This window comes from Apis florea, unplaced genomic scaffold, assembly GCF_048593485.1.
Source record: "Apis florea isolate Af1SG1 unplaced genomic scaffold, ASM4859348v1 contig_3203_pilon, whole genome shotgun sequence".
NCBI classification, from domain to species: Eukaryota; Metazoa; Arthropoda; class Insecta; order Hymenoptera; family Apidae; genus Apis; species Apis florea.
In genome coordinates, this window is record NW_028256723.1 from 8,294,083 (window position 1) to 8,317,621 (window position 23,539).

At 25.5% G+C, this 23,539-nt stretch overlaps 4 protein-coding genes and 1 long non-coding RNA gene across 6 annotated transcripts in view; 2 read left to right on the top strand and 3 right to left on the bottom strand.

Annotated features, from left to right (window-relative positions):
• On the bottom strand, positions 1 to 2,009 carry LOC100868323 (divergent protein kinase domain 2A). Its single transcript, XM_012484830.3, has 4 exons — positions 1,150 to 2,009; positions 729 to 1,029; positions 474 to 604; positions 1 to 368 (listed from the first exon to the last, which is right to left on the bottom strand). The coding sequence occupies exons 1-4, from the start codon at positions 1,747 to 1,749 to the stop codon at positions 171 to 173; spliced, it is 1,230 nt and encodes a 409-aa protein (XP_012340284.2). The 5' UTR covers positions 1,750 to 2,009; the 3' UTR covers positions 1 to 170.
• On the top strand, positions 1,940 to 6,474 carry Tango6 (transport and golgi organization 6). The gene is made up of 8 exons (XM_012484829.3): positions 1,940 to 2,016; positions 2,162 to 2,279; positions 2,413 to 2,644; positions 2,735 to 3,268; positions 3,354 to 4,544; positions 4,624 to 4,828; positions 4,949 to 5,100; positions 5,262 to 6,474. The coding sequence occupies exons 1-8, from the start codon at positions 1,962 to 1,964 to the stop codon at positions 5,553 to 5,555; spliced, it is 2,781 nt and encodes a 926-aa protein (XP_012340283.2). The 5' UTR covers positions 1,940 to 1,961; the 3' UTR covers positions 5,556 to 6,474.
• The window catches only part of Rab3GAP1 (RAB3 GTPase activating protein subunit 1), a 22,896-nt gene continuing 4,931 nt past the window's right edge, over positions 5,575 to 23,539 (bottom strand). Inside the window, exons 7-14 of one of the 2 annotated variants that reach the window (XM_086911004.1) lie at positions 8,549 to 8,606; positions 8,207 to 8,294; positions 7,889 to 8,027; positions 7,604 to 7,784; positions 7,168 to 7,267; positions 6,746 to 7,065; positions 6,457 to 6,660; positions 5,575 to 6,238 (exon numbers count right to left, since the gene is read on the bottom strand). In XM_086911004.1, coding sequence (XP_086767130.1) covers positions 6,011 to 6,238; positions 6,457 to 6,660; positions 6,746 to 7,065; positions 7,168 to 7,267; positions 7,604 to 7,784; positions 7,889 to 8,027; positions 8,207 to 8,294; positions 8,549 to 8,606 — 1,318 coding nt within the window. In that variant the 3' untranslated portion in view covers positions 5,575 to 6,010. Of the gene's footprint in view, positions 6,239 to 6,456; positions 6,661 to 6,745; positions 7,066 to 7,167; positions 7,268 to 7,603; positions 7,785 to 7,888; positions 8,031 to 8,206; positions 8,295 to 8,548; positions 8,607 to 23,539 lie in introns of both variants that reach the window. The other variant, XM_003692371.4, reaches the window with a different exon arrangement.
• Positions 9,446 to 23,539, top strand: part of haf (leucine-rich repeat and fibronectin type-III domain-containing protein hattifattener) — a 16,375-nt gene continuing 2,281 nt past the window's right edge. The window contains exons 1-4 of the mRNA XM_012484827.3: positions 9,446 to 9,877; positions 21,456 to 22,330; positions 22,450 to 22,765; positions 22,912 to 23,498. Of these exons, the coding sequence (XP_012340281.3) occupies positions 9,874 to 9,877; positions 21,456 to 22,330; positions 22,450 to 22,765; positions 22,912 to 23,498 (1,782 nt within the window). The 5' untranslated portion in view covers positions 9,446 to 9,873. The remainder of the gene's footprint in view (positions 9,878 to 21,455; positions 22,331 to 22,449; positions 22,766 to 22,911; positions 23,499 to 23,539) is intronic.
• On the bottom strand, positions 9,571 to 11,690 carry LOC147657256 (uncharacterized). The gene is made up of 2 exons (XR_015292893.1): positions 11,553 to 11,690; positions 9,571 to 9,858 (listed from the first exon to the last, which is right to left on the bottom strand). It is a non-coding gene; the product is annotated as an uncharacterized LOC147657256 (long non-coding RNA).

The window sequence follows — 23,539 nt, forward strand, 5'->3', positions numbered from 1 at the left end:
TTTATTATAAATAATTAATTTTTCAATCTCATCTTTTATTACTTATATTACATTTTATTTATATCTATATACAGAAAATCAAATATCAATTTTATATGAAGATTTATATATGGAATTAATTTAAATACTTTTAACATAGTTAATTGAATACTTAGTTAATTTTTATATTTTTATGTTTGGTTTTGTATTATAATATCTAATAGATTTTTAAATTGTATTCCAATTAATATTCTATTAGATGATACAGGATTCACACATTGTTGTAATAGATGTTGTATATCTGGATAGCTTTTTAATATTTCTACAGGTATATCATGTAAAAGTCCACCAGGAAGTATATTATTATTTATATTTAATGCTAATAATATCTGTAAATATAAAATATTCTATATAAAACTGAAAAGTTTTTTATCAAAAATAATTTTGAAATATATAATAAATTAGTATTATGTTTTTTAATAATAAGAACCAACCTTGCATATTGCATAGTAATTGTGATCACTAACTTTATGATTACATATATCAATAGAAGAAAATGCAAGACATTCTGGACAACTAAAATTTTCACTATTTACTTGTAATTGATTCCATGTAGTTGATCTTTCTAAATAACATATATAAAAAATTTTTAAATAATTTTTTAAAGTTTTTTTACTTATATACTTACTTTCTATAGTATTTTATTCTTTCTCTAGTAAATAATAATTCTTAAATTACAATTTTATTACCTGCAGGTGCAATATTTTTATCAACAACAATGATATTTTCTAAATCTACAAATTTTGCATTATTATTCATATCAATTGCTATATTATCAGCAGATACATCAGTTAAATAAAAACCAAAATCTTTGTTTTTATATGTAAACTTGTAAGCTGCATCTAGAAGACTTGAAGCTATTTTAGCTCTATGTAACCATGGTTCATTATAATAAGCAGTTAATGGTAATCCAATATATTCCTCAATTACAATACGTCCACAAGCACCAAAATATTTTGGTACAGGCCAATCTTTATCTGCAGGTAATATCTATAAATATAAGTTCTTTTATTTTATTTTTTCTATTTTATTCCATGAAGCTTTTTTTTTTATTAAATTTTATTAGATTTTTTACTTTTATGAAAATGTATAAATATATGTACAATATACCTGAAGAAAGAGAGGTTCAGGGTTAAGAACAATTAATGTCCAAATATTAATATCAAATATTTTTTTATGAACATCTTTTTTATTATGATATACATCTTTTAATAAATTATCTAAATGTTGGATTGTAGGACAAAGTTTTAAACCATTAAAATTATTTTTTATAAAATTCAAATTGACTTCTTTTTCAATGAATTTATGAAAATTAATATTAATATTATCATCTATGTCCTTTATTGTACAAATATGAGAAATGTTTTCATTTTCACAAACTATTCTGTCAAATTCATCTAATTCAAAATTTTTAGCCAATTTCTTCAGAACAATCCTATTTTTATTAAAAGAGCCAAAAAATACATTTTTTACTCCGAAAAAATAAGAAAACACGGAATAAAAATCATGAAATTTAATATCTACTTCATGAATATAATTACACGCAGAAGTACCAAAACATAATGGACATTTATGTAATTCCATTAAACGATTCATATCTGGTCGAAATGTAATAATTGTAGACCATTTTAATGCTATTAAAATTGTTAGAAAAAATAATAATTCCCATTTTTTAAATTTTAATATATTATAAATATATGATAAAGTCATATATTAAAACTTTCTACAATTGTGATTAATTATATAAAATATGATCAATTATTAAAATATAAATCTTATTTTATAGGTTAAACTTGATATATGATTAATGTAAGTACTATAAATATATGCAATATGAAGCAAATAAGTAAAGTAACTATGTTTGTATATAATTTATATATATATATATTTTAAATAATAGGTTAATTTGAATAAATAAAGATATGGATTATTATGAAATACTACTTCATTTGACAACTATTGATAAGACTGAAAATGGTATGAAAATATATTTTATACTTTATATTTTATATTTATTTATAAGCAATAATATTTAATTATTTATAAAGCAATAATAAATTTTATATTATGTTATATTATATAATAAATTTTGATGATAATTTTACTATTTTATTTATTTTAGAAGAGATTAAAGATTTTGATGGAAGATTGCAATATATTTTACAAAAAGTAAAACGAATTTTAATGAAAAATAATAAAAAATTCTTAAATAACAATATTTATGATAAAGACGATATTAGGTAAGGTTACTTTATAAAAAGATAATTTTCTTTTACAAATTATTTAAAATTTTGCAAAAATATATAAAAATAGTTTAAATTAAATTTAATGATGATATATATATCTAATATTTATTTATATTAATATTTTTAGATATCAATATATATGTATTACTATACATATTTTACAAAATATAAATATATGTGATTCTACCAATAATGAATCTTTATTCAGTGTTAAACAATTCCATACTTTAAAAATTTGTATAGAACTGATAACAGCAATGGGAATTATACCTTGCCTTTTACCTGGAGTTGGAGTTGATATGGTTAAATTATGTCCCAGAGCTTTGACAATTTATAATGAAAAACTAACAGATTTACAAGTATAAATTTTAAAAAATTCTTTAAAAATATATAAATATAATAATACAAGATATAAATAAAATGAATTTAAAATATTTCTTTTATTTTAGAAATATAAACGATTACAATTCACAATTAATTCTCTTATACAATTATACAATGAAGTTATGTTTCGTCCTGCAATACTTGCTCAAGTAGGACCATTATTAGCTGCACTTTTACAATTAAGTTATGCTCCATTGATGAAACCATCTGAAAAGAATATATCTAATCAATCAAAAAATAGAAGCAAAGATGAATTTATAATGACTGAAGATTTATATAATGAATTAAAAAAAGATCAAGAACATTTTATATGTTTGCTTCATGAATTCTTAAATATTTGTCCTTTATCTACAAGCATGAAAGAATTAATGGTAATTTTTGGAATCAAAGGAGCACCAAAATGGCTCCAACGCAAAACTCGTCACTATCTATTACAACAACTCATGCAACCTAATGGAATTGTTTCAATCATAACTGCTATTTGTGAAGATGTATTGGATTTTGGAGAACATTGGGATAAATTGGGTATTATTTCCAGATTAATAGCTACATCACATGGAAATAATTCTAATGAATATTACGAATCCATATGTACACAAGTATATTTTATAAATTATTTTTATAATAATTCAATTTATTTTCTTAAATAGTTATTCATTTTAGAATAAATTATATTTGTTTCAGTTATTGAATCTTTTAACATCAACACCGATTAAACATTCAACAACAATAGCAAATTGTTGCATTACTGCACTTTATGAATATAATGCTAATATTTGTTTTAAAAATATTGTAGCAGTAATATGTAATCCATTATTGGAAATATCAAAAAATGATCAAAATGTATTAAAAAACGAAAATGAAGTAGAAAAATGCATTGAAAATTTAACAAAATGTTTTATAACTGTGGAAGCTAAATTTAAACAATTACCTTGTGAACTTTTAACACATGTGGCTGTTCCTTTATTTTCATTATATAATAATTTTAGGCAAAGTGTTTGTGCAGAGAAAATCAAAATTAAACAACTCATATTGTTACTTTTATATGAAGAATCGTTAAGAAATAATCTTTTTGCTGTATTTCTTGGTCACAGTATAACTAATAATTATGGAAATCGTTTAAAGTCGAGGTTTGGACCATCAGGTGGAATTGAAATTATAGGAATTGATGAGACTTGTAAATATGAAGAATTTGCAGATAGTTTATTTGATTTAACATTTACTATAGAAGTATTATCAACTAAATTATTTTCCTATTTACTAAAATTTCTATCGAATTCTATAGAATTAGATCAGCAAAATTTATTAGAAACAGAAGATGATATAATTGATAAAATTGAAAAACAATTAGCAGCTATAAAACTTTTATCAAGTTTAGCTAATATATCTGCAGTACAAGAAGCACAAGTTGAAAATCCAACATCGTTATTTTGTTTTATAAAATCATTATTTAATCAATATATTAAAAAAAATCAGACTTCTTCAGATGAAAGTGATTGTGAAATTTTGTATGTCAGTTTAATGTTAATAAAAATAATTTTGAATGAAAGAAAAAAACCTTTAAATTGGGCAATATTCAGTAATTTTGTAATATTCTTAAAAGAATGTTGTATTTCCAATATTTCATCACAATTGTTATTATTAACACGAGAATTGATAAAATTGATTGAAACTCAAGGTAAATCTGAACAAAAACATTATGAGGATCTCTCAGTGAATTGTAAGTCATTGAACAAATTTGAACAAGCACTTAAAGATCTCGTAGATCCATTACTACCTGTGCGTGCACATGGTCTTATAACTCTTACCAAATTGATTGAAAATATGGATCCATATGCAATTGCTAGAAAAGCAATTCTTTTACAACTATTTACAGTTGAGTGAAAAAAATTCTTTTAATTTTAATTTTCTCTAATATATTTTTTATATACATATTGTCAATTTTTTATTATAGGAAAATTTGAAACATGAAGATTCATTTATATATTTGGCAGCAATTAATGGATTGTGTGTTTTAACCACTTCATATCCACAAGTGGTTATCGAAATGTTAATACAAGAATATATTAATATGCCACAACGTGTTTCAGCAAAAGAAATAACTGTAGAAACTAGGATCAAGTTGGGAGAAATACTTGTAAAAGTGACCAGAACTTTAGGTATATCTTATTATGATTCTTTTTTTCTATTTATATAATTTCTATTTATATATTATATATATTCTATTTATATATTTTCTATTTATATATAAAAATTTCAACTTATACATAATTCAATAGGTGAAATGGCATCAGCTTATAAAAATATTTTAATAAATGGATTCTTATGTGCTACAAAAGATTTAGATTCTTTAGTACGTGCATCTAGTCTTTCTTGCTTAGGCGAATTATGTAAGGTTTTAGGTTTTCGATTAGGAGATATTGTTATTGAGGTATGTTTAATAAAATAAAAATTTCATAACTAAATATATAATAAATAAATTTATATAAATATAAAATTTAGTTAAACATTCTACATTTTAAAATATTAGATATTAATTGTGTAATATATAAATTTAATTATAAATGAATTTTAATCTAACAATATTTTTAGGTAATCTATTGCATTAGTTGTATTATAAAAACAGATAAAAATCCCGAATGTCGACGAGCTGCAGTTATGGTTAGTACTTTGTTACTTCGTGGCCTTGGAAAAGATACTCTAACAAATCTCGGTAAAGATTTGATTGATTTATATCGTGGTCTTAAATATTTACGGGATAACGATGAGGATACAGTGCTATGTTTACATGCTCAACTAGCTCTGGAAGAATTGGATTATATAATGAGAGATTTCCTTTTTTCTGCTCCAAAACTCGAAAAAAGAATATTTTTGTTAGGATCATAATAATAGTTAATAATAATAATTATTCTGAAAAATATTATTCAAGAATATTTACATCTTGATTTTTATAAAGAATATTTATAAAAGAATTATTATTATTTAATATATAATTTTTTGTTATTTATCATAATATAAATCTTAAATATAAACGAATAAAATCAATTTTTTCTAACATAAGTTTTTTAAAAAAAAAAATTTTATATTTATATTTTATATACGTTTTATCATTTTTATTATTTTATATCATTTATATTAAATTGATTGCTATTTTTTATGGAAACAATGAAATAATTATATATATACTTAATACGAAAATCAAAACAAATGAATTAACGTAATTAGAAAATATATTTTAACAATAATATTATATTTCATATAACTGAAAGACATAAAATGATAGAAATAACTGAACTTCTAGTACTTATCAAGTAATTATTAAAAAAATGTTGAAATATGGACTACAAAAATATTGTATCCTCCGAAAAGAATCCAGCTAAACGAATATCATCTCGTTTGAGACAGACATATAATCTTTGAGGTTGTGCTGTTGATGTTGGTGAAGGCCGTGGTGTTACAATACGTAGAATAAATTCTTTACAGCAAGGTTCTGGAAATGATTTAAATTTACTGTCTCCAATAGCATCTATTTCTGGATTAATGTTGAGAGAAGACATTACAAGAGCAGCCTAAAACATAAATTTATCACTTAAAATTTATTCCAAATATATAACTTAAAATTTATTAACTTTTTTAAATAACATTATTTTTTAAATAAATAATTAATTAAGAATTTTATAATTATAATTTAAAAAATTAAAAAAATAATAAATTGCAAAAACTCGATTCTTTGTATTTTTAATAATATAATAATCATATTTATAAAATGAAATGAAATATATAATACTTTTTGAGCATCCCTAAACATTGTTGTTATTCGAGAACCGATATTTCCTCTAGATCCATCTGGTACTTCCACTTCCTTTCCACGCATTAATTGGACGAGAAACGAAGTAAATTCTTTAGAATCGTTATTTCCTCCTAATTTATGTTGTAATGAATTTACTTGAGCAACAAGAGCTTCTATACCTTCTATATCTCGAATAATTTCCTAAAATTAATTTATTTTTTAATTTTATTGTTTTTTATTGATAAAATATAAAATGAAAAATTATAAGTATATAATTTAAAGATACCTCATATATATATAATTTTTGATGAATAGGTTTCGTCGCATACTGTAATTTATTAAGTATACTGGATGCCACATCAAGTAGATTTGGTAGAGCATCTTGTTTTTGTTCGCTTAAAGTATGAAGCGCTGCATGAGTTAAAGTTGGTAAAAGAAGTTGAGCAATTTGACCTATACGTTTTGTACTTAAAAAATGCAAAGCTTTTTCAGCCTCTCTTGTGTCATCAAACAATCGTTTCTGTCGATGAGCAGGTACAGGTTGAGCTGAATTCCAAGTTGTAGACCATGGATTATTCGGAATTAACATTCTTGCTGATAAATGTCCTGTATTAAATGATAAATTACATTATTATTGATTTTAAAAAAAATTTTTTTTTTATTTTATAATTCTAATTTATAAAATATAAGCAAATTAATAAAAAAAACCTTTAAGTTGACCCCATTCATCTATTTCATCTTCTTCAATCCAATCTCTTGGAGAATACCAACGAATGAAATCTTCTAAAACTGCTCCAGGATTTGCTGCCTATTATATTAGTTAAATTCTTTTTATTATTTTATAAAAAAAATATTCAAAAAATAAATTCTATATATATAAATTAAAAGTAATTAATCGATTTTTAAAAAATTAAAAAAAATTTTTTTCATAACTATTTTAAAATATCAAATTTACTATTAAAATATTTTTTATAGCAAAAAAAAATTATCTTTATAAAATTTAATTACTTTATAAATTATTTAAGATATTATATTCATTTAAATGTTTCGTCTTAAGAATTATAAAAACGTATAAGATATTTACATTTTTCCTAAGTATAAAAAAATTAATTTTATAGGTTTGTATATATCATATTATTATTACTTTAAAAGATTCCATATCAGATAATAATGAGGCACTCATTAATCTAGCTCGCATTTCTGAAGCATGTTTATCAGTTCCAAGCTGCATCATTACTTGAGCATCTTCTTCGAGTTGATCTTCTGTTTTTGGTACAGGATCTTGCGTTATCGGCAAATAAAGAGGATCTCCACTTTGAATTAACCTACACATAAATTAATTATTTATAATAATATTTATTTTTTTAAATTATATAATAATAATAATAATAATAATATAATAACAATAAAATAAAAATAAATTTTATACTTGAGAGAAGGATGTTTGGCTAATCGTCCTGCAGGTTTGTTCCATAATAGATGTTTCGCTTTCAGCTGTGTCCTCGTTGAATCGTCCTCGTTTGCTGGTTCCTCGCTAGTGCATTCGAAAAACTCTTCTTCTTCTGATTCTGCTAAAATCAGAAACGTTATAAATTACATATTGGATTGAGTTTTTTAAAAAATTAAAATAAAATTTATTTTTTTCCTTTAAATATATATATTAATTTAATTATTATATATAATTAATATTTTTATAATACGTAATATCTGTTAATATATTTTTAATGCATTACTACGTTATATATACCTGTTTCAAATTCATCAGTATCTATACTTTGAGATTTATGTGCCATTTCTTCCCTTGCTTTCTTTTTTTCAATACAACAATTCATCATCTAAAAAAATAAAATATAATAAATAAAAAGTTTAATATTGGTATCAGCATCGTATTATATTAAAAGTAAAAATTAAAAAATTATTTTGAATTTTATGTTGAAATTAAAATTTCAATTAAAAAAATTTATTTAAAATTTTAATATTAAATTTAATATATAATTATACATATATCATATTATTAAAATTAAAATTAAATTAATTTAGATAAAGATATTATTTTTAAATTTTTAAATTAAAAAAAAATGAATTTTACCTGAAGTTTTTGATGCAATATACATGTTCTTACTGAATCTGGAAAACCAGGACTGACTCTAAGAAAAAAACATTTAATTATAATAGATCTTTTATCATAATTTTAAGAATGTAATATTTTTATTTTAAAAATTTAATCAATGTAATTATAAGAATAAATAAAAATTTGTTTTTTTTTAATGACTTTAATATAATATTGCGTTATTTTGATATATAATATAAAAATTTTTACAAATGTTATTTTAAATATTATTATACAATATATATATATATATATATATCTATAATTAAAAAATACAAGTGAAAAAAAAATTCATCGAAATAATTTTTATATATTTCAAGAAAATAACTACTGTAAAATAATAATTTTATTATAATTAAATTCAAAAGATTGTGATAGCGAAATTTATATATTTAGATACATTTTATTTTTTCAAAATTCTTTTATATTTCAAATACGTTTAAATTGAAAATTCTTAATATTTAAATTTTAATTAAAGATGATCATGTAAAATGAAGGAAAGATCGAATAATTTATACACAATATTAATATATTCGTAAGACATTTTTGAAAAATCGATTGTTGAGATTTATTAATAAAATAACAAAATTTAATATACAAAAGTATCAATTGAGATTTATTCATTAAGTTATAAACAATTTAAGTTTACCTCATATATAAACAAAAATAGAATGAGACAATTCTATTTTTTTTTACTATCCTCTTCTATCACATCGATCTGATAATCGCCGAAAATCGGGAGAGTGATTCACGGTCGAAAAAGTTATTGAAGATTCGTTTTCCTAAGGCTCGTATACTATTCTGCCCTACCTCAGCCTATGTCGCTTCGAGAGAGAGAGAGATTCTTGGGGGGGTCACACAGCAGCGAATTCTTGCAGTCTAGTCGAAGACCGTGATGCCGATGCTACCGAGACGAACTTAACGGTTCCCAGTATTAAACGTGTCACAGTTCGAGGATCACGCGTGTTCACATCAATTGTTTAAAAATAAATCGAATTATATGATTTTATTAGATGATTTATGCCACCGATTACATACATGAGATTAAAGGTAATTCGAAGTGTATATCTGGGAATATAAGTTCATTTCGGGCGGCAGTAACAACAGGTGGCGTCAACAGAGGCCGTTGTTTTTGACGGCATTCTTCATAGTGCGCTCGTTCGCGTATGAAATAGACCGCCTTTCGTTTCTCCGTGCGTTTTTTTTTTTACGCGCGATTCTTTTAAAACTGAGGTGATAACAAAATTCGGCTTGGCCGGAACACGTCATGGATCATAACAGGCTGTGAACTAATAGTAACAAATATGAGTAAGTAGATTCTATATTGTTCTTTTAATTAGTTTTTTAAGGATGTTATAAGTTAATTTGATAATAATACGAATGTTAATTATTTAATTTCTTCCTTTTTTTTTTAAATATTTTCATATTAAAAAATTTTTAATTCCAATTTTTTCTAATTTTTAAAAGCTTTAAGCTTTCTAATTTTAGTTATGATTATTTTCTCAACTCTTTAAATATTTTGGATGTTTTTATTTATTTAAAAATTTTTATATAATTTTGATTTTTTTTTAAATTTTAAATATAAAATTTTTCTATTTTTAAATATTTTTTATAATAAAATATCTTATAATAATATATCTTTTGCCATTATTTTATATTTTAATAATCTTCCTTATAGAAGATTTAATTTTCGCGCTCATTTATAATATACAATCTTAAGCGCATATGACATATGTATAATTTTAAAATACTTAACCATGCAATCTTCACCCAGCATTATTTTTATTTTAAATGACTTATAACTGTATTATTAATTACATTATTTCTTCTTAAATAATAATAATAATAATGCAAATTAGAAAATTTATCTTACAAAATGAATATATAATAATAAACGAACGAATAAGTAAAAGGTAAACGAAGAAATAATTTTAATTGTTGAATGCGAAGAGTAAACGCGAATTAAATTCGAATTTCTTTTAAACGTGAATGAATTTTTATCATATAAATTATACTTTTATTATCGACTGTGTAAGTGATCATTATCATTATAATCAATATCTAGTTATTGTGCTAGTTGTTTATAGAGATGATATATCGAATGAGGAGAAAAAAAAAAAAAGAAAAGTGATCGTACACGTGTCTATTAAATAAAAGTTCCTCTGTGAATTTCTGCATGATGTTGCATAGATAGTTACATTCTTTGCTGTTTTATCCCTTACAGCTTGAACAAGTATAGTTATATTATAGCAGCAAGTTTCAAAGGGTGAATGCACCTACGCATACCTCATGTATCGTCTTCGGTGTGTACTGGCCGACCTTGAACCATGTACTACACGAGGCCAACATATATAGTATGCTTCTCCATGTATTTACTTACATGGAGGATGTAACGTTAGCTAGGATAAATTTAAGAGATAGACATCTTGCATCTTTATCGACTTTGGAGCAGAATTGTTTTGCTTATGAAAACTTTGACATAATTATCAACTTTTTTAACATAATTATTTGTGAAATTAAATTGTGCTTATATATATATATATATATTTTTTTTTTTTTTTTGGATATTTAAAATTGCAGTAGTATTTATTTTTAGTAGTAGATGTATTAAAAATTTAGGAAAGATATTTTAAAAAATTAAGTACAAATTTTTATACTATTATATCAATGACGTATTATTTTCATTACAGAAAATTAGAATGTTCGTTTATGCATTTGAATAAAAAAATATTGAATTTGCCGTTCTAACGATAAAATTGTTAAAGTAGACTTTTTTAGAAAGGCAAATTTTTATCGATAAATATTTTAAATTTCAGAGAGAATCGATCGAAAATACAAGTGTATCTCAAGTATTTTAATATTGTTTGAACGAAATTCAAGATATAATTATCTATGCTTTGCTATGGAAAAGAAAAAGATCAATATAATGAGATTATTTCATCAATTCTCGAATAATAATTAGCTTATAAAAGAAGAAAAAAACCTTGAAAAATGTTACGTCCTGTTCCACATAGTTTTACGCTAAAAATTGAAGACTATGATAATTCCGTCCTATCTGGCAACTATTACGAAGAAATTTCTACAATTTCCTTGTGTAAAGTCCAACAAGCGTGGCGATACTGGCTTGCCCAGTTGCTTGCTCGCCATAACCATCGAACCATACTGTTCTCCTGCCTCGATTCTTTTATTTCATTACTTGCACTTCTACAATATCTCCTTAATTAAATTAGGAAAAGATATTTACAATATTTGCAATTGTTTGACAAAAGCGTTTTTATTTTGTTTCCTTTTTGGACAAATGATAAGTTAACTTTTCATTCCAATTGAGTTTAATCATTTATTTCATTTAGAAATAATATGATTGTTTTAAATATATCGATCGAAGTATTTCAGAGTATTTTATTTTTTTACATTCCTTGATTTCTTCTATAATTTTGATTAATTTTACTTTGCAACGATCTTTTATTTTAATTTTAATCTTGTAAAATGAAACGTGTTCACAAATAGGAATATACATATAAGATATGCATGGGAATATTTAATATTGAGAATTCCGTGGTTAATGAACTCACAATGTGGTATGATTACCATAAATTATATCTATAACAAGTTTCCAGTTAACGTAATAGTTTTCTATTCCGCGAGCGATGCGTTGAAATCTCCAACTGGATATCTATTCTTTACAATACAAATGTTATATTTTAAATATTATAGTATGAATTAGAAAGCTTTTATCTATAGTTATTAAAAATAATTGCTTAGAGAATAAATATTTAGCAGATTTTTTTTTTTTTTTTTAGCTATCATATCGATTATATAATTTATTTTGTATGTGTATAAAATTTTTGAAATGACAAATTATTATACACGAATAATATTGATTTGATTTTTAAAATAGAAACAAAGAACAGAATGCTACGTTTTTCTTTAGCTACAGTTCAACTTTCTTCCAGTGTTGTTTAATTAAGCGTAACATTTTTTTTATAGTACATAAATTAATCCATTTCTATTCGAGATTTCTACAGAAACGATTTTAATGTGGAGAAAAATATAATAATAATAATAATAATATATAAACAAATACTGTATATTTTACGCATGACATATATATATATGTTAATCCATATAATACTCTGCTTCTTTTGTTTCTATTGCAAGAATTAAACAATCAAGAAAAAGATTATTAAACGTTTAACTATGATCTGAAGTTTCATTTGAGTGAATTTAAAAATATTAAATATAAATGTGTGTGTATATATATAAAAAACTTCGTTTATCGATCGAGCTCCGTCTTTATCCTTTCTTTATCTTTCTCTCTCTTATCGGTTCGGAAGGAAATGATCGGTAAGCGTAGCGCACGCGGATTCTAGTCGAAAGCAATTCCATCCGCGGTGGCGAGGCTTGAAATTGCATCGTATCGCGTTCAGAGAAAGGTATACGGTATACTTACACGATCGTTCGAGTTTTTTGCATACTTGGGAAAATAAGCTGCAGAAGTGAATGTTAATAAATGAAGGATTTCTCTTTTACGCTATGAGACGAATGAATAAATAGAATAATTGACCGTTTAAGGAATAAGAATTGAAAGAAATCATGATATGATGGTTGTTCGTGAAGATATTTTGGTCTTTAACGATGTTTCTTCTTGTTGAAATATATGCTATTGATTAACAGTTTGAGTTTATTTATTTATTGATAATTAATATTTGCATGCATAATTACATTTCGAAAAAAAAAAAAATTATTAAAAATTGTAAAAGTTATCATTCAGACTAAAAGACAGTACACGTTAACCCACATCCTGGGAAGGTCGAGGGAAACTGAGTTTAGCGCGGCCAACGGAGCTCTCATTTCCGGAACCGCTTCTTAACTTCCGTCATAGGACTGATGGCGTAATTGCGGATGGATTCGGTGCTCGCCGAGTAACGTCGATCGATAAAAATGCGACATTTGTTACCGTTTTACCGTATGAAATTCAAGAAAATAAAATGTTAGGGAATGAAAAAAATGTTAAGGAAAAAAAAATTAGAGAAATTTTTGAAAATATCAAAATTACGTACTTTGGCTGAAAAATAATTATTAATGAAATTTCAGTTTGTGTAATACGAGTGACGAGTGAACGACTCGAATGTGAATCAGCGTGCTGAGAAAAAGATTCACAATTATCACAAAAGCGATTGCTCTACCGATTGTGACGATTTTTTTGAATCCGGTAATTAACGCAATGATGATCCTACATTTCCTAGTTATTGTGCCTCCGTTTTTCCCTTTGTGCGTTTCACGTTCGGTTGTTCATTGTATCACGTTCTCACGACGCGCAATGAAACAAACAGGCGCACTGTGTTACGTTGTTCTTACAACGTAACTTACAATAAGATTCGTTCTCCCATCTTTTTGAAAGGAAGAGAATTTTGCAATTTATCCGATGCCCAATTCTTGATAGTCTTTTTTATGTTTATTATATTAATAATTATTGGTCTTCTAATCATTTCTTAATGAGATATAATAATATAATATATTTCCTCAGAATCGAATGTATAATGTGTATATATAATAAAGGTGTATATCTAATTGATATCCTTTTCACTCCATCGCGCATGAAAAAATGAAGAAAAATTAAAGAGCGAAAAATTCGAAAGATATAGAAAAATAAAATGAGATAGATAATAACGTTAAGCGTTTAATTTAAAATTGAAATATGAATATCTATTTAATAAGAAACGATAATTCATTTCTAAAATTATTTTAAAACAAATACATATTTCGTACTGATTGTAAAAATATAAAAATGTAATAATATTGATTAAAATCACATAATACTACGAAGTACCGTAATAATGATAACTTATCAAATACCATAAAACTAGTAAAACAATTTGTGATAAATATAGTGTACGTATCGAGCAAATACGGCATGGAACGCTATTCGCGGAAGATCATTAACACGTAAAAAGTCTATTGCTTTCTAATAGGAGGAAATAGTGAAATTTGTAAGATTTGTTTAGCTCGTGTGAACTTCGACTTGTTCTCTAGTTTCCATAATCTGATTTTCAACTATTTACATCTAATTATTTTTTACTTATCTTTATTAAAAATTAAAGGTATACATTACATTAAAAAAATGATCGTGCCATATAAACATGCCATCAATTCTGTTTATTTCCATTATATCCATTCTAAGGAAGTAATTTTCAATTTGATCAATTAAAAAATTCCTAAATAAAACAAAAAAAAAAAAGCTTTAATCTTTTTGATCGTGTCACATCATATTGTAACAATGTAATCAATATCTGTCAAGTAACACCAGTTAACCACTTTCGACTACGATACGATTACATTACGCCATTCGCACTCGGTAGAAACTTAACACATGTCTCGCGTTTGATTTCTTGAATGAATGATTGCCCATCGGATACAAGCGGAACCAATAGAACACCAATCATAGAAATGGTATGCTGCATTATTAGCAATATCCTGTCTTATGAATGCATCCGCGATGTCCAAGAGAAATATCTTTTCTTTTTCTTTTGTTAGACAGTTTCAGCAATGTAATTGCCAGTTACGAAATAAACCTGATATTGCGCGACACTAATTCCACCTGTGTGCCTTTCTGCGGACTTTTAGGGGCATACGAGTAGAGAAAAGCTGATCAAACGAAGAAGTCAAAGATATTTAGGTTTTTCACCTTTTTTTGTTTTTTAATATAACAAAAAAAATATTGAGTAGAAATACTAAATAAATAATATTAGGAGAAATATTCATCATAGAAATATTTTTTATATAAGATTATTATTCGTAAAATTTTTAGGTTAAGTTTTGCATTAGATGCAAGATGACTTTTGATCTTTTTTTTAATTGCATCTATTTATGCTTTTATATTTATGAAAAACTATTTATCTATTTTCATTCTATTTTTTATATAGTATCATATCAATAAATATGTAATTTTTAAACCTTAGAGTAATAGAAGATTAATAGAGAAAAACGACAGGATTGAAGATTGAATTAACATTGATATTGAACAATGCAGAGATCTTTGTCACAAGAAAATTCTTCATTCATTGTGGAGTGTTTGCTAGGTTGCGAGATGGAGCGGATAACAGTACTTCGACGGTTCGTTTCGCATACTGTTCCAACTGGTAGCACGAACCGTTACAAGAATATGGAAAGTCTGACGGATCGTGAAGATTCGTAAAATAAAAATCGAAAAATATAAACAATTTATAAAAAAAATGATAAAAAATTTTATAACGTGTTTCGTAAAATTGTGCTTTTGCAATTAATAACAACAACGATGATTCTTCTTTTTCAATTGTATCTATTCATTTTTTTATATTGTTTACTTTAATATTATCTATTATATATTTAAGTTATATATTTAAATGATATCGTTACATATTATTATTACAGATATTACAAGTTCTTTAATAATAATATATCATAATTTCTTCTGTTTATATTGTTTTTTACATAGTTAGTATAGTACAAAATACATAATTAGTCTACTTTAATGGAAAGTTTAGTAATAGAATTTTAAATCGGTGAAAAGAGTGAAAATATTTGGCATTTTACCAAATTTCTTCCAATTAGTTTCTTTTCTCGATTTGTTTGTTTAAATAATAATCGATTAGTATTCTACCATTACCATTAAAGAAATTATTTCGAAATGAATTGTATTATGTTTTTAATTTTATAGGCACTAAAAATTTAATATATACAATGAGTTTATGCAAAGAATCCTAGAGAAAATATAAATTTTCAAAAATATACATTAAACAATTCTTTTTTGAAACTTGAAAATAAGTAAAGAAATAATATAAAAAATATATTTTGATTTTACATAATTTCTATTTTTGTATTAAAATTTAATTTGATGTTTTTTCTTCTATTAAATATTTTTAAGACAATTCTTTTTTCTTAATTTATTTACTTTTAATGCAGATTTTTTTCTATACAGAGAAAATTACAATTCTATGAACAAAGAAGATATTAGTATTCTTGATGTACAATTTTATTTTCTACATTCATAACTGGGAAAAATGTATGACACGTGAGAATATTATACGTAATAAAGATTTATCATCTTTGTATTTGCATGGGAGTGTTTATGTTTAAATTTCCACTTACGTTGCTTCATAACTTTTAATTATATTGTTTTCTATTTTTATTATTTTCGAAATTCCATCTTTAGATTAGATTATTATTATTATTATTATTAATAATAAATTAAATTCATTTTGATAGATATTATAATAAAATATAAAAAACTGTTGATATAAAAAAAAAAATTCATAATATTGTTTGATTCATATAACAGATATTCGTTAGGCAACTTAACCTAACCTAACTGAGAATAGTTTAGAACAAATCTTAATCTAATCAACATATCTAACACGATTAAATCAACGAATGAAATCATGGAAAAATAAAAATAGAAGTATGTTTGTATTCGCATGTATTGTACTGTATATGCATTGTAAAACTTTTCAAAAAAATGTAGAACAGTACCGTGAGAATTGACTATCTATCCGTGATAAACATTGACACTGGCCGACCTATGGCTAATAGTAATGTCGTATCGACATTCTAAATCTCCGTTTTATCTTGCATAAATCTACCTTAATAACATGGCCCGCGATATTTCGTGCATGGGAGCAGGACGGAAAATTGAAAGAGAACGAAAGTGAAAGGCGCGAATTCCATAGTCAACTACATACGAACTGGCCACGTGCCTCTTATATTTCTCCATATACTGCCGGATGAATGAAATAATAAAGAATTTTTACATAATGGCCATAAATATCATACGGCAAATCGTGAGAAATATATAAAAATATTCGAAGAGAAAAGTTTTCGAATTTTGCCAAGTTTAAAAAATATCGAGAATCGTGTTTTAGAAGGTTAGATTAAATTACTTTGGAAAACATTAAGACGCACGTTCTCGAATTCTGTTCTGAAAGTTAAAAAATACGCAAGGATTTTCGTCGAATATATTTTTTTTAATTTTAAAGTTGAATAACTTATTATTCTCTAAACTATTATAAAAAAATAATACAAATAATATAAGATTTTTAACAAACAACTTTTTAATTTGTGTAACAGAATATATTCAATTCTTAAATTCTATGCTCGATAAAACAGGCTCAATTTTATTAATGTGTTTATCAATTAAAATTGAATATAAAATAATTATAATGTATGTAATTATAATTCATACACAACGTGATATTAAAAATATCCACAATTTGATCGCTATAGGTAATAATTTCTCTATTCTTCAATGAAAGGTTAACCAGTCAAGTACATCAATGGAATGTTGCCGTACCAAATGATCTCAGATATTTATATTTGCAAATATCACGTAATAACGAATAACTTTCACTTGATGACTATTTTTGTTTCTTAGAAAGAATGAAATTATACATATTATATGACCACCATCTAAATTTTTATGACATTATGTGTATCCTGTTGTGTATAGCTATATTAACAAATAGTTTAAATATTTCACAAATTTTTTAAACAATTACGATCATTTAATTATGGTATGTTATTTTTTTTTTTTTGGGAATATAATTAATTACGTAATTATTTTCTATATCAAATTTTCATCTTCTTTTGTAATAGCAAGATCTTTGGCAAGGAGTTATCATTCGTCATAGTCTGATAGTCATACATGTTGTTAATCAGTAATAGATTTGATGATTAAGATTTTTCCATTCAATTACTTTATATATCAAATTTTATGATTCATTGAATAAATTTTTGCAAAATAGATCTGATAGATGTATAAATTTGAAATTCATAAATTCAAATATTTTTTTTTCTATATTACTTACTTTTTCATACAATTGCATTTACATTTTTATAAATTTTCACAAGATTTCTTTCGATGTGAATCATCAATTTCATGAACAGAATTTATTTAAATGTTATACATCACATCTCTCCATAAATAAAAAAAAAAAAAAAAAAAAACTAGAAAAACTTTCATTCGACTTCTTTTCTAAAAATATGTCAAGAATATCTTTCTCTAATTATATTAGTTTTATATATTTATTTAAATAATTAAAATAATTAAGATGTGTTAATGTTTAATGTTTATGAGTACATAACACCGATATAGATATTTTATAAATTATTTTAACGTTTATAACAACTGCTATTAATTATCAAAGAAATTGGTCAAGCAATGGATAGCGATAATGGTATACGGTGAAATAAAATATATACGGTGAGCGCTCCTGTGCTCCCATTAACAAGTATTCCAAGATCGTCACTGGCGTGACGAACACATTAATTAATTAAGTATTCTGATCTGTTCTTATTCTTTTCCTTCAACCCATAATGAGACTCAAATCGTTGACTTCGCTCTAGAAATTCGACGATCCTGCCAACTGAACAAGTTCCGGAATCTTTGCTTCTATAATAATATTGCCGCTTATTAATCTTATTAATTTACGCTGTTAGGTTATTTGAATCAAAATGATGCTACTACATTTAAAACATTGACCTTTTTCTAAATTATTATAACGGATACAAAAAATATTTATTATCTTATTTTTTAATAAAGTATTTTTTTTTTATTAGATTTTATATTTCATTTTTAATAGAATCACGTAATTTCGTAATCGTATAAAATAAAATTAATGTCGCGGATAGGAAGGAATAATTATATATGAAATATATGTTATATTTTTTTCATTAATATTTATACACATATATCGAATATATAATCGAAATAACAATAAAAAATTTTTAAATTATCGTTAGTTTTGAAAATTAATTAATTCTGTATTATGTTGTTAACATGATACAATTACAATTGCACGTACTCAAAATGAAAATGTTTCTAATTTCTTGTGCGATTTTACATATCTTTATAGTTCGCTTCTTGATTAAAACATTGCGTGACTTATAATTCCTTATCGAATGTAATTTGAATTACATTGCAATGTTTTTGATTTTCTCTTTAATTTGTTGAATTACAATAATATCGCAAGTATACATTTTTCTTTTCGCATAAAATTTAGGACGTTTACTTTGAATTTCATTTATTTTTTTTTTAGCAAACTATAGATTTATTAAATTAGGAAAATATAAAATGTTTAAAAAGTATGTTAATAAGTATATTTAAAAATTTTGAAACTTTTGTCTGTTTTTACATGCATATGTATAAATAATATGTGGAAAACACAATGATAATATCTTCATAAGGATGTAAAAAAAAAAAAAAAAAAATTAAATTAGATAATTTTGTAGACAATTATTGACAAAAAGTTAATAATCAATTTGTCGTTACAAAAAGTTTTGTACGATCAAAGAGATAATATAGTTATCTAGTACTTTTTTATAACGATCAAGATTGTGATTAATGGAGTTATTCAGACATTTTTTTCTAGAAATATTGGAAAGTGTAGAACGGATAATAGAAAGGGAATTATTACACAAGGGAAATCTCAATTTTACCTGAACTTTATTTTCCTTTCAATCTATAATTGACTTACTTGTTAAATTGTAGTAGATACTAATAAAACTGGTATAAAATAGTTTCATCTCTCTCTCTCTTTCTCTCTCTCTCTCTCTCTCTCTCTATATATATATATATATATATATATATATATATATATAAAATTATGGTAATAAAAATAATAACTCGTTCAAAAAAAAAAAAAAAGAAATATTCAAAATTTTCATAAATAAAAACTATATGTATAATTTTAGAGACAATTCAAACAAAAGATTAAATACATAGCTCTAGAAGATATATTTTTAAATAATATAAAATGATTAATGTATGTGTGGTAATCAGAATAGATTAGAAAAAGAAATCGTATAAAAAAAACAAGGATTGATATTTTGTTGATAGGAATTCGTACACCGTTGGTCGAGTGCCATCGATAGAGTTTGATGGCAAGGACATGCGTTTACTGCGGCCATTGACTCGTAACGGGTTCATTCTATGGACCCTTGCTTGTTGCGGTTCGTTTAGGCTGCACAACTTTGGTCTGTTCGTACGTCACGGTTCTCGATGACCGTTGTATCCCAGTCCTACATTCGACATATAGTACATCGAACATTTTTCCTTTTCACGTCCACACGAGAAATCGTTCACAAGTTCATAATAACCGCAAATATTTAGAAATATTTAGCAAAGATTTATAAACAAATTCTAACCTAACCTAACCTAATTTTCTTTTTTTGCAAGAAAATCATTCATAGACACTTTGATATAAAATATTTTCAAAAATTGACGAGTATCTTGACGAGAAGAAACAAATTAACTATGAATATATGTAAAAATTGGTGAATAATTCATACACAATGATCAATTAGAAATTAATATTTATAAAGATAGCGAATATTTGTATAGAAATAATTAGATAATAATAATAAACATTATCTTCATAATAAATATCGAAAATACGAAGTGAAGTCGATCGAAAAATGATACTTCGAATTGATGTAATAATCCATCCCAAGGTTGCTCAGTGAACAGTAATAAGTGGCGGTGTAATTCTAGAATATGTTATATGCGTAATTGCACGGCATTTCGAAAGCACTCATGTTCCCCGCATGTATTCGTTTATGAGAAACAGGTTAACTTTCTCTAACGAATTCAACCCTCTCAAGAAGAGAAATGAACAATAGAATTTTTAAAAACAATTTCTAGAAATTATAACATTTGAAAAATATGCATTTCATTGATTGATATTGTTGAATTGTAAATCGGTTTTCTAAACGTGCTACTTTTACAATAAATTATTTAATTTAGATAGAAAAGATAAAAAAAATATATATATATATTTCTTTAAGAAGAAATCTGTTTATATTTTTTTGAAGAATATCTTTCTTTAGAAGAGATAAATAATTCAAACGTTTTCAGACATACATCCGACGGTGCTGCTGCTGCTATTTGCAAGCATAATCGCTAGTGTAGCAGCAACCTCTAGTTGTCCATGGGCGCAACACATAGCTGATCTCGAAAGTTCTTGCATCTGTGACTATAATCTGGCCAGAGAATTGTCCGTACAATGCGACATCGTCAATTATGAACAACTACTATCTGCTATACGGCATTACGTTTCGAAAACCACCATAGATCTATTTTACATAAACAACAGCACCATAGGGGCATTAAAGAACGATTCATTCGCATTCGTAAAAATCAACAACATGCAATTGTCCGGTTGTCAAATTAAAACGATCGAGCCAGAAGCATTCAAGGGACAAGAAAATTCTTTGAAGAGTCTCAATCTAAAGGACAACGAATTGACGGAGATTCCCAGTGCCACTTTGAAAACTTTGAGGAATCTTACTATATTAGATCTCTCGATGAACAAAATCACAAAGGTGAATGACAACACTTTCACAGGATTGAAATTGGTCACGTTGAAACTTTCCGATAACGAAGTAACTTTGTCACCTGGAGCGTTTCGAGGATTAGAGAGAACGTTGAAGAATTTGAACTTGAAAGGTACTAGACAAAAAAAAGTTCCTGAAGCGCTAAGAGGTCTGAAGACATTGGCTTTTCTCGATTTATCGCAGAACAGTATCAGAGAATTGCCTGGATCTGCAGGCATGAAAGCTTTCGAAGGACTCGATTCGTTGACTGGATTGAACCTTGAGAGGAATTTGATTCAGAATATCGGGCCGGATGCCTTTTATGGAATTAAGAATACATTAAGCTCGTTAAGTTTGTTGAACAATCTTATTCCAGACTTTCCTATGGCTGCTATCAACAGTGTTCAAGACCTTAGGGTGAGTGAGCTCAAAAAAAAAAAGTTTGCGCGATAAAAATTTTTTATGATTAATTAATTTCAATTATATTTATTGTTATTCGGTAATTCTATTTGCTATTAATTTTTATTTTAATTTAGGTGCTCGATATCGGATTCAATTTGATAACAGAATTGCCAGTAAATGCTTTCCAAAAAAATCCATCCATAACTCTACTGGCAATCGATGGAAATCCTTTGTCAACTGTCCCAGAAGAGGCTCTAGCTCGATTGAATGGAACACTTCGAGGTTTGAGTTTGGGAGGTCGATTCCTTATTTGCGATTGCAAATTACGATGGATCGTCGAATGGATAGAAACGAGAGATTTGCAAGTTACCAGTCGGGAACGCAAACCGCAATTCTGTGGAAGTCCGCAAAAATTGCAGGATAAAAGCTTTTACAATATCAGTCCAGGAGGTAATATTTTACAATTATCAGTGATAAAATATATATTTAGAATAATCGAAATTAATTTTTTTATTTATTTATTTTTTTAACTATGTTTCATCTAAATCAGAATTATTAGAAATTTTTTATATATATTACAAAAAAATTTTTTTTAGAAATGATCTGCGAAAATGCTCCAGAAATTGTAGGAATCGGCACGGTAGAAAGTGTGGACACAAAAGAACCTATTGCATCCGCTGGAATAGTTAATAGTTACAATCCAATTACTCGACCCTCGATCAATGTACCTACTATACATTACAATGTAACAACAACTACTACATCAACCACGACACTTGTATCTTCCACGACAGAATCTCAAAGAATTGAAACAACACCATCTTCAACCACTCCGAGAACGATCACTAACAGACCAACCGTTGCACGGACAGGAAATGTAGTGATAATGAGAACCACGTTATCTCCACCAAAACAAGTCCAAGATCAATTACAGCAACATCAACCAAGACCACCGTTGGTACTTGGTTCGCCGCTTTACAAATCGAAGTTAAACGACAAAGATATTATAGTTAAAGATGTGCTCAGACAAGATAATGCGGTGATTATATATTGGGATACAGAGGCGACTAATATTTTAGGTTTTAAAGTAATTTATAGATTGTTTGGGGACAACAGTTTTAAGCAGGCACCTCCTTTAGAGGCTAGCGAACGAGAATTCAAAATTAAGAACGTTCCTTCACAAGTAAAATACTTTTATTTGTAATTTTAATTAAGCACATGTTA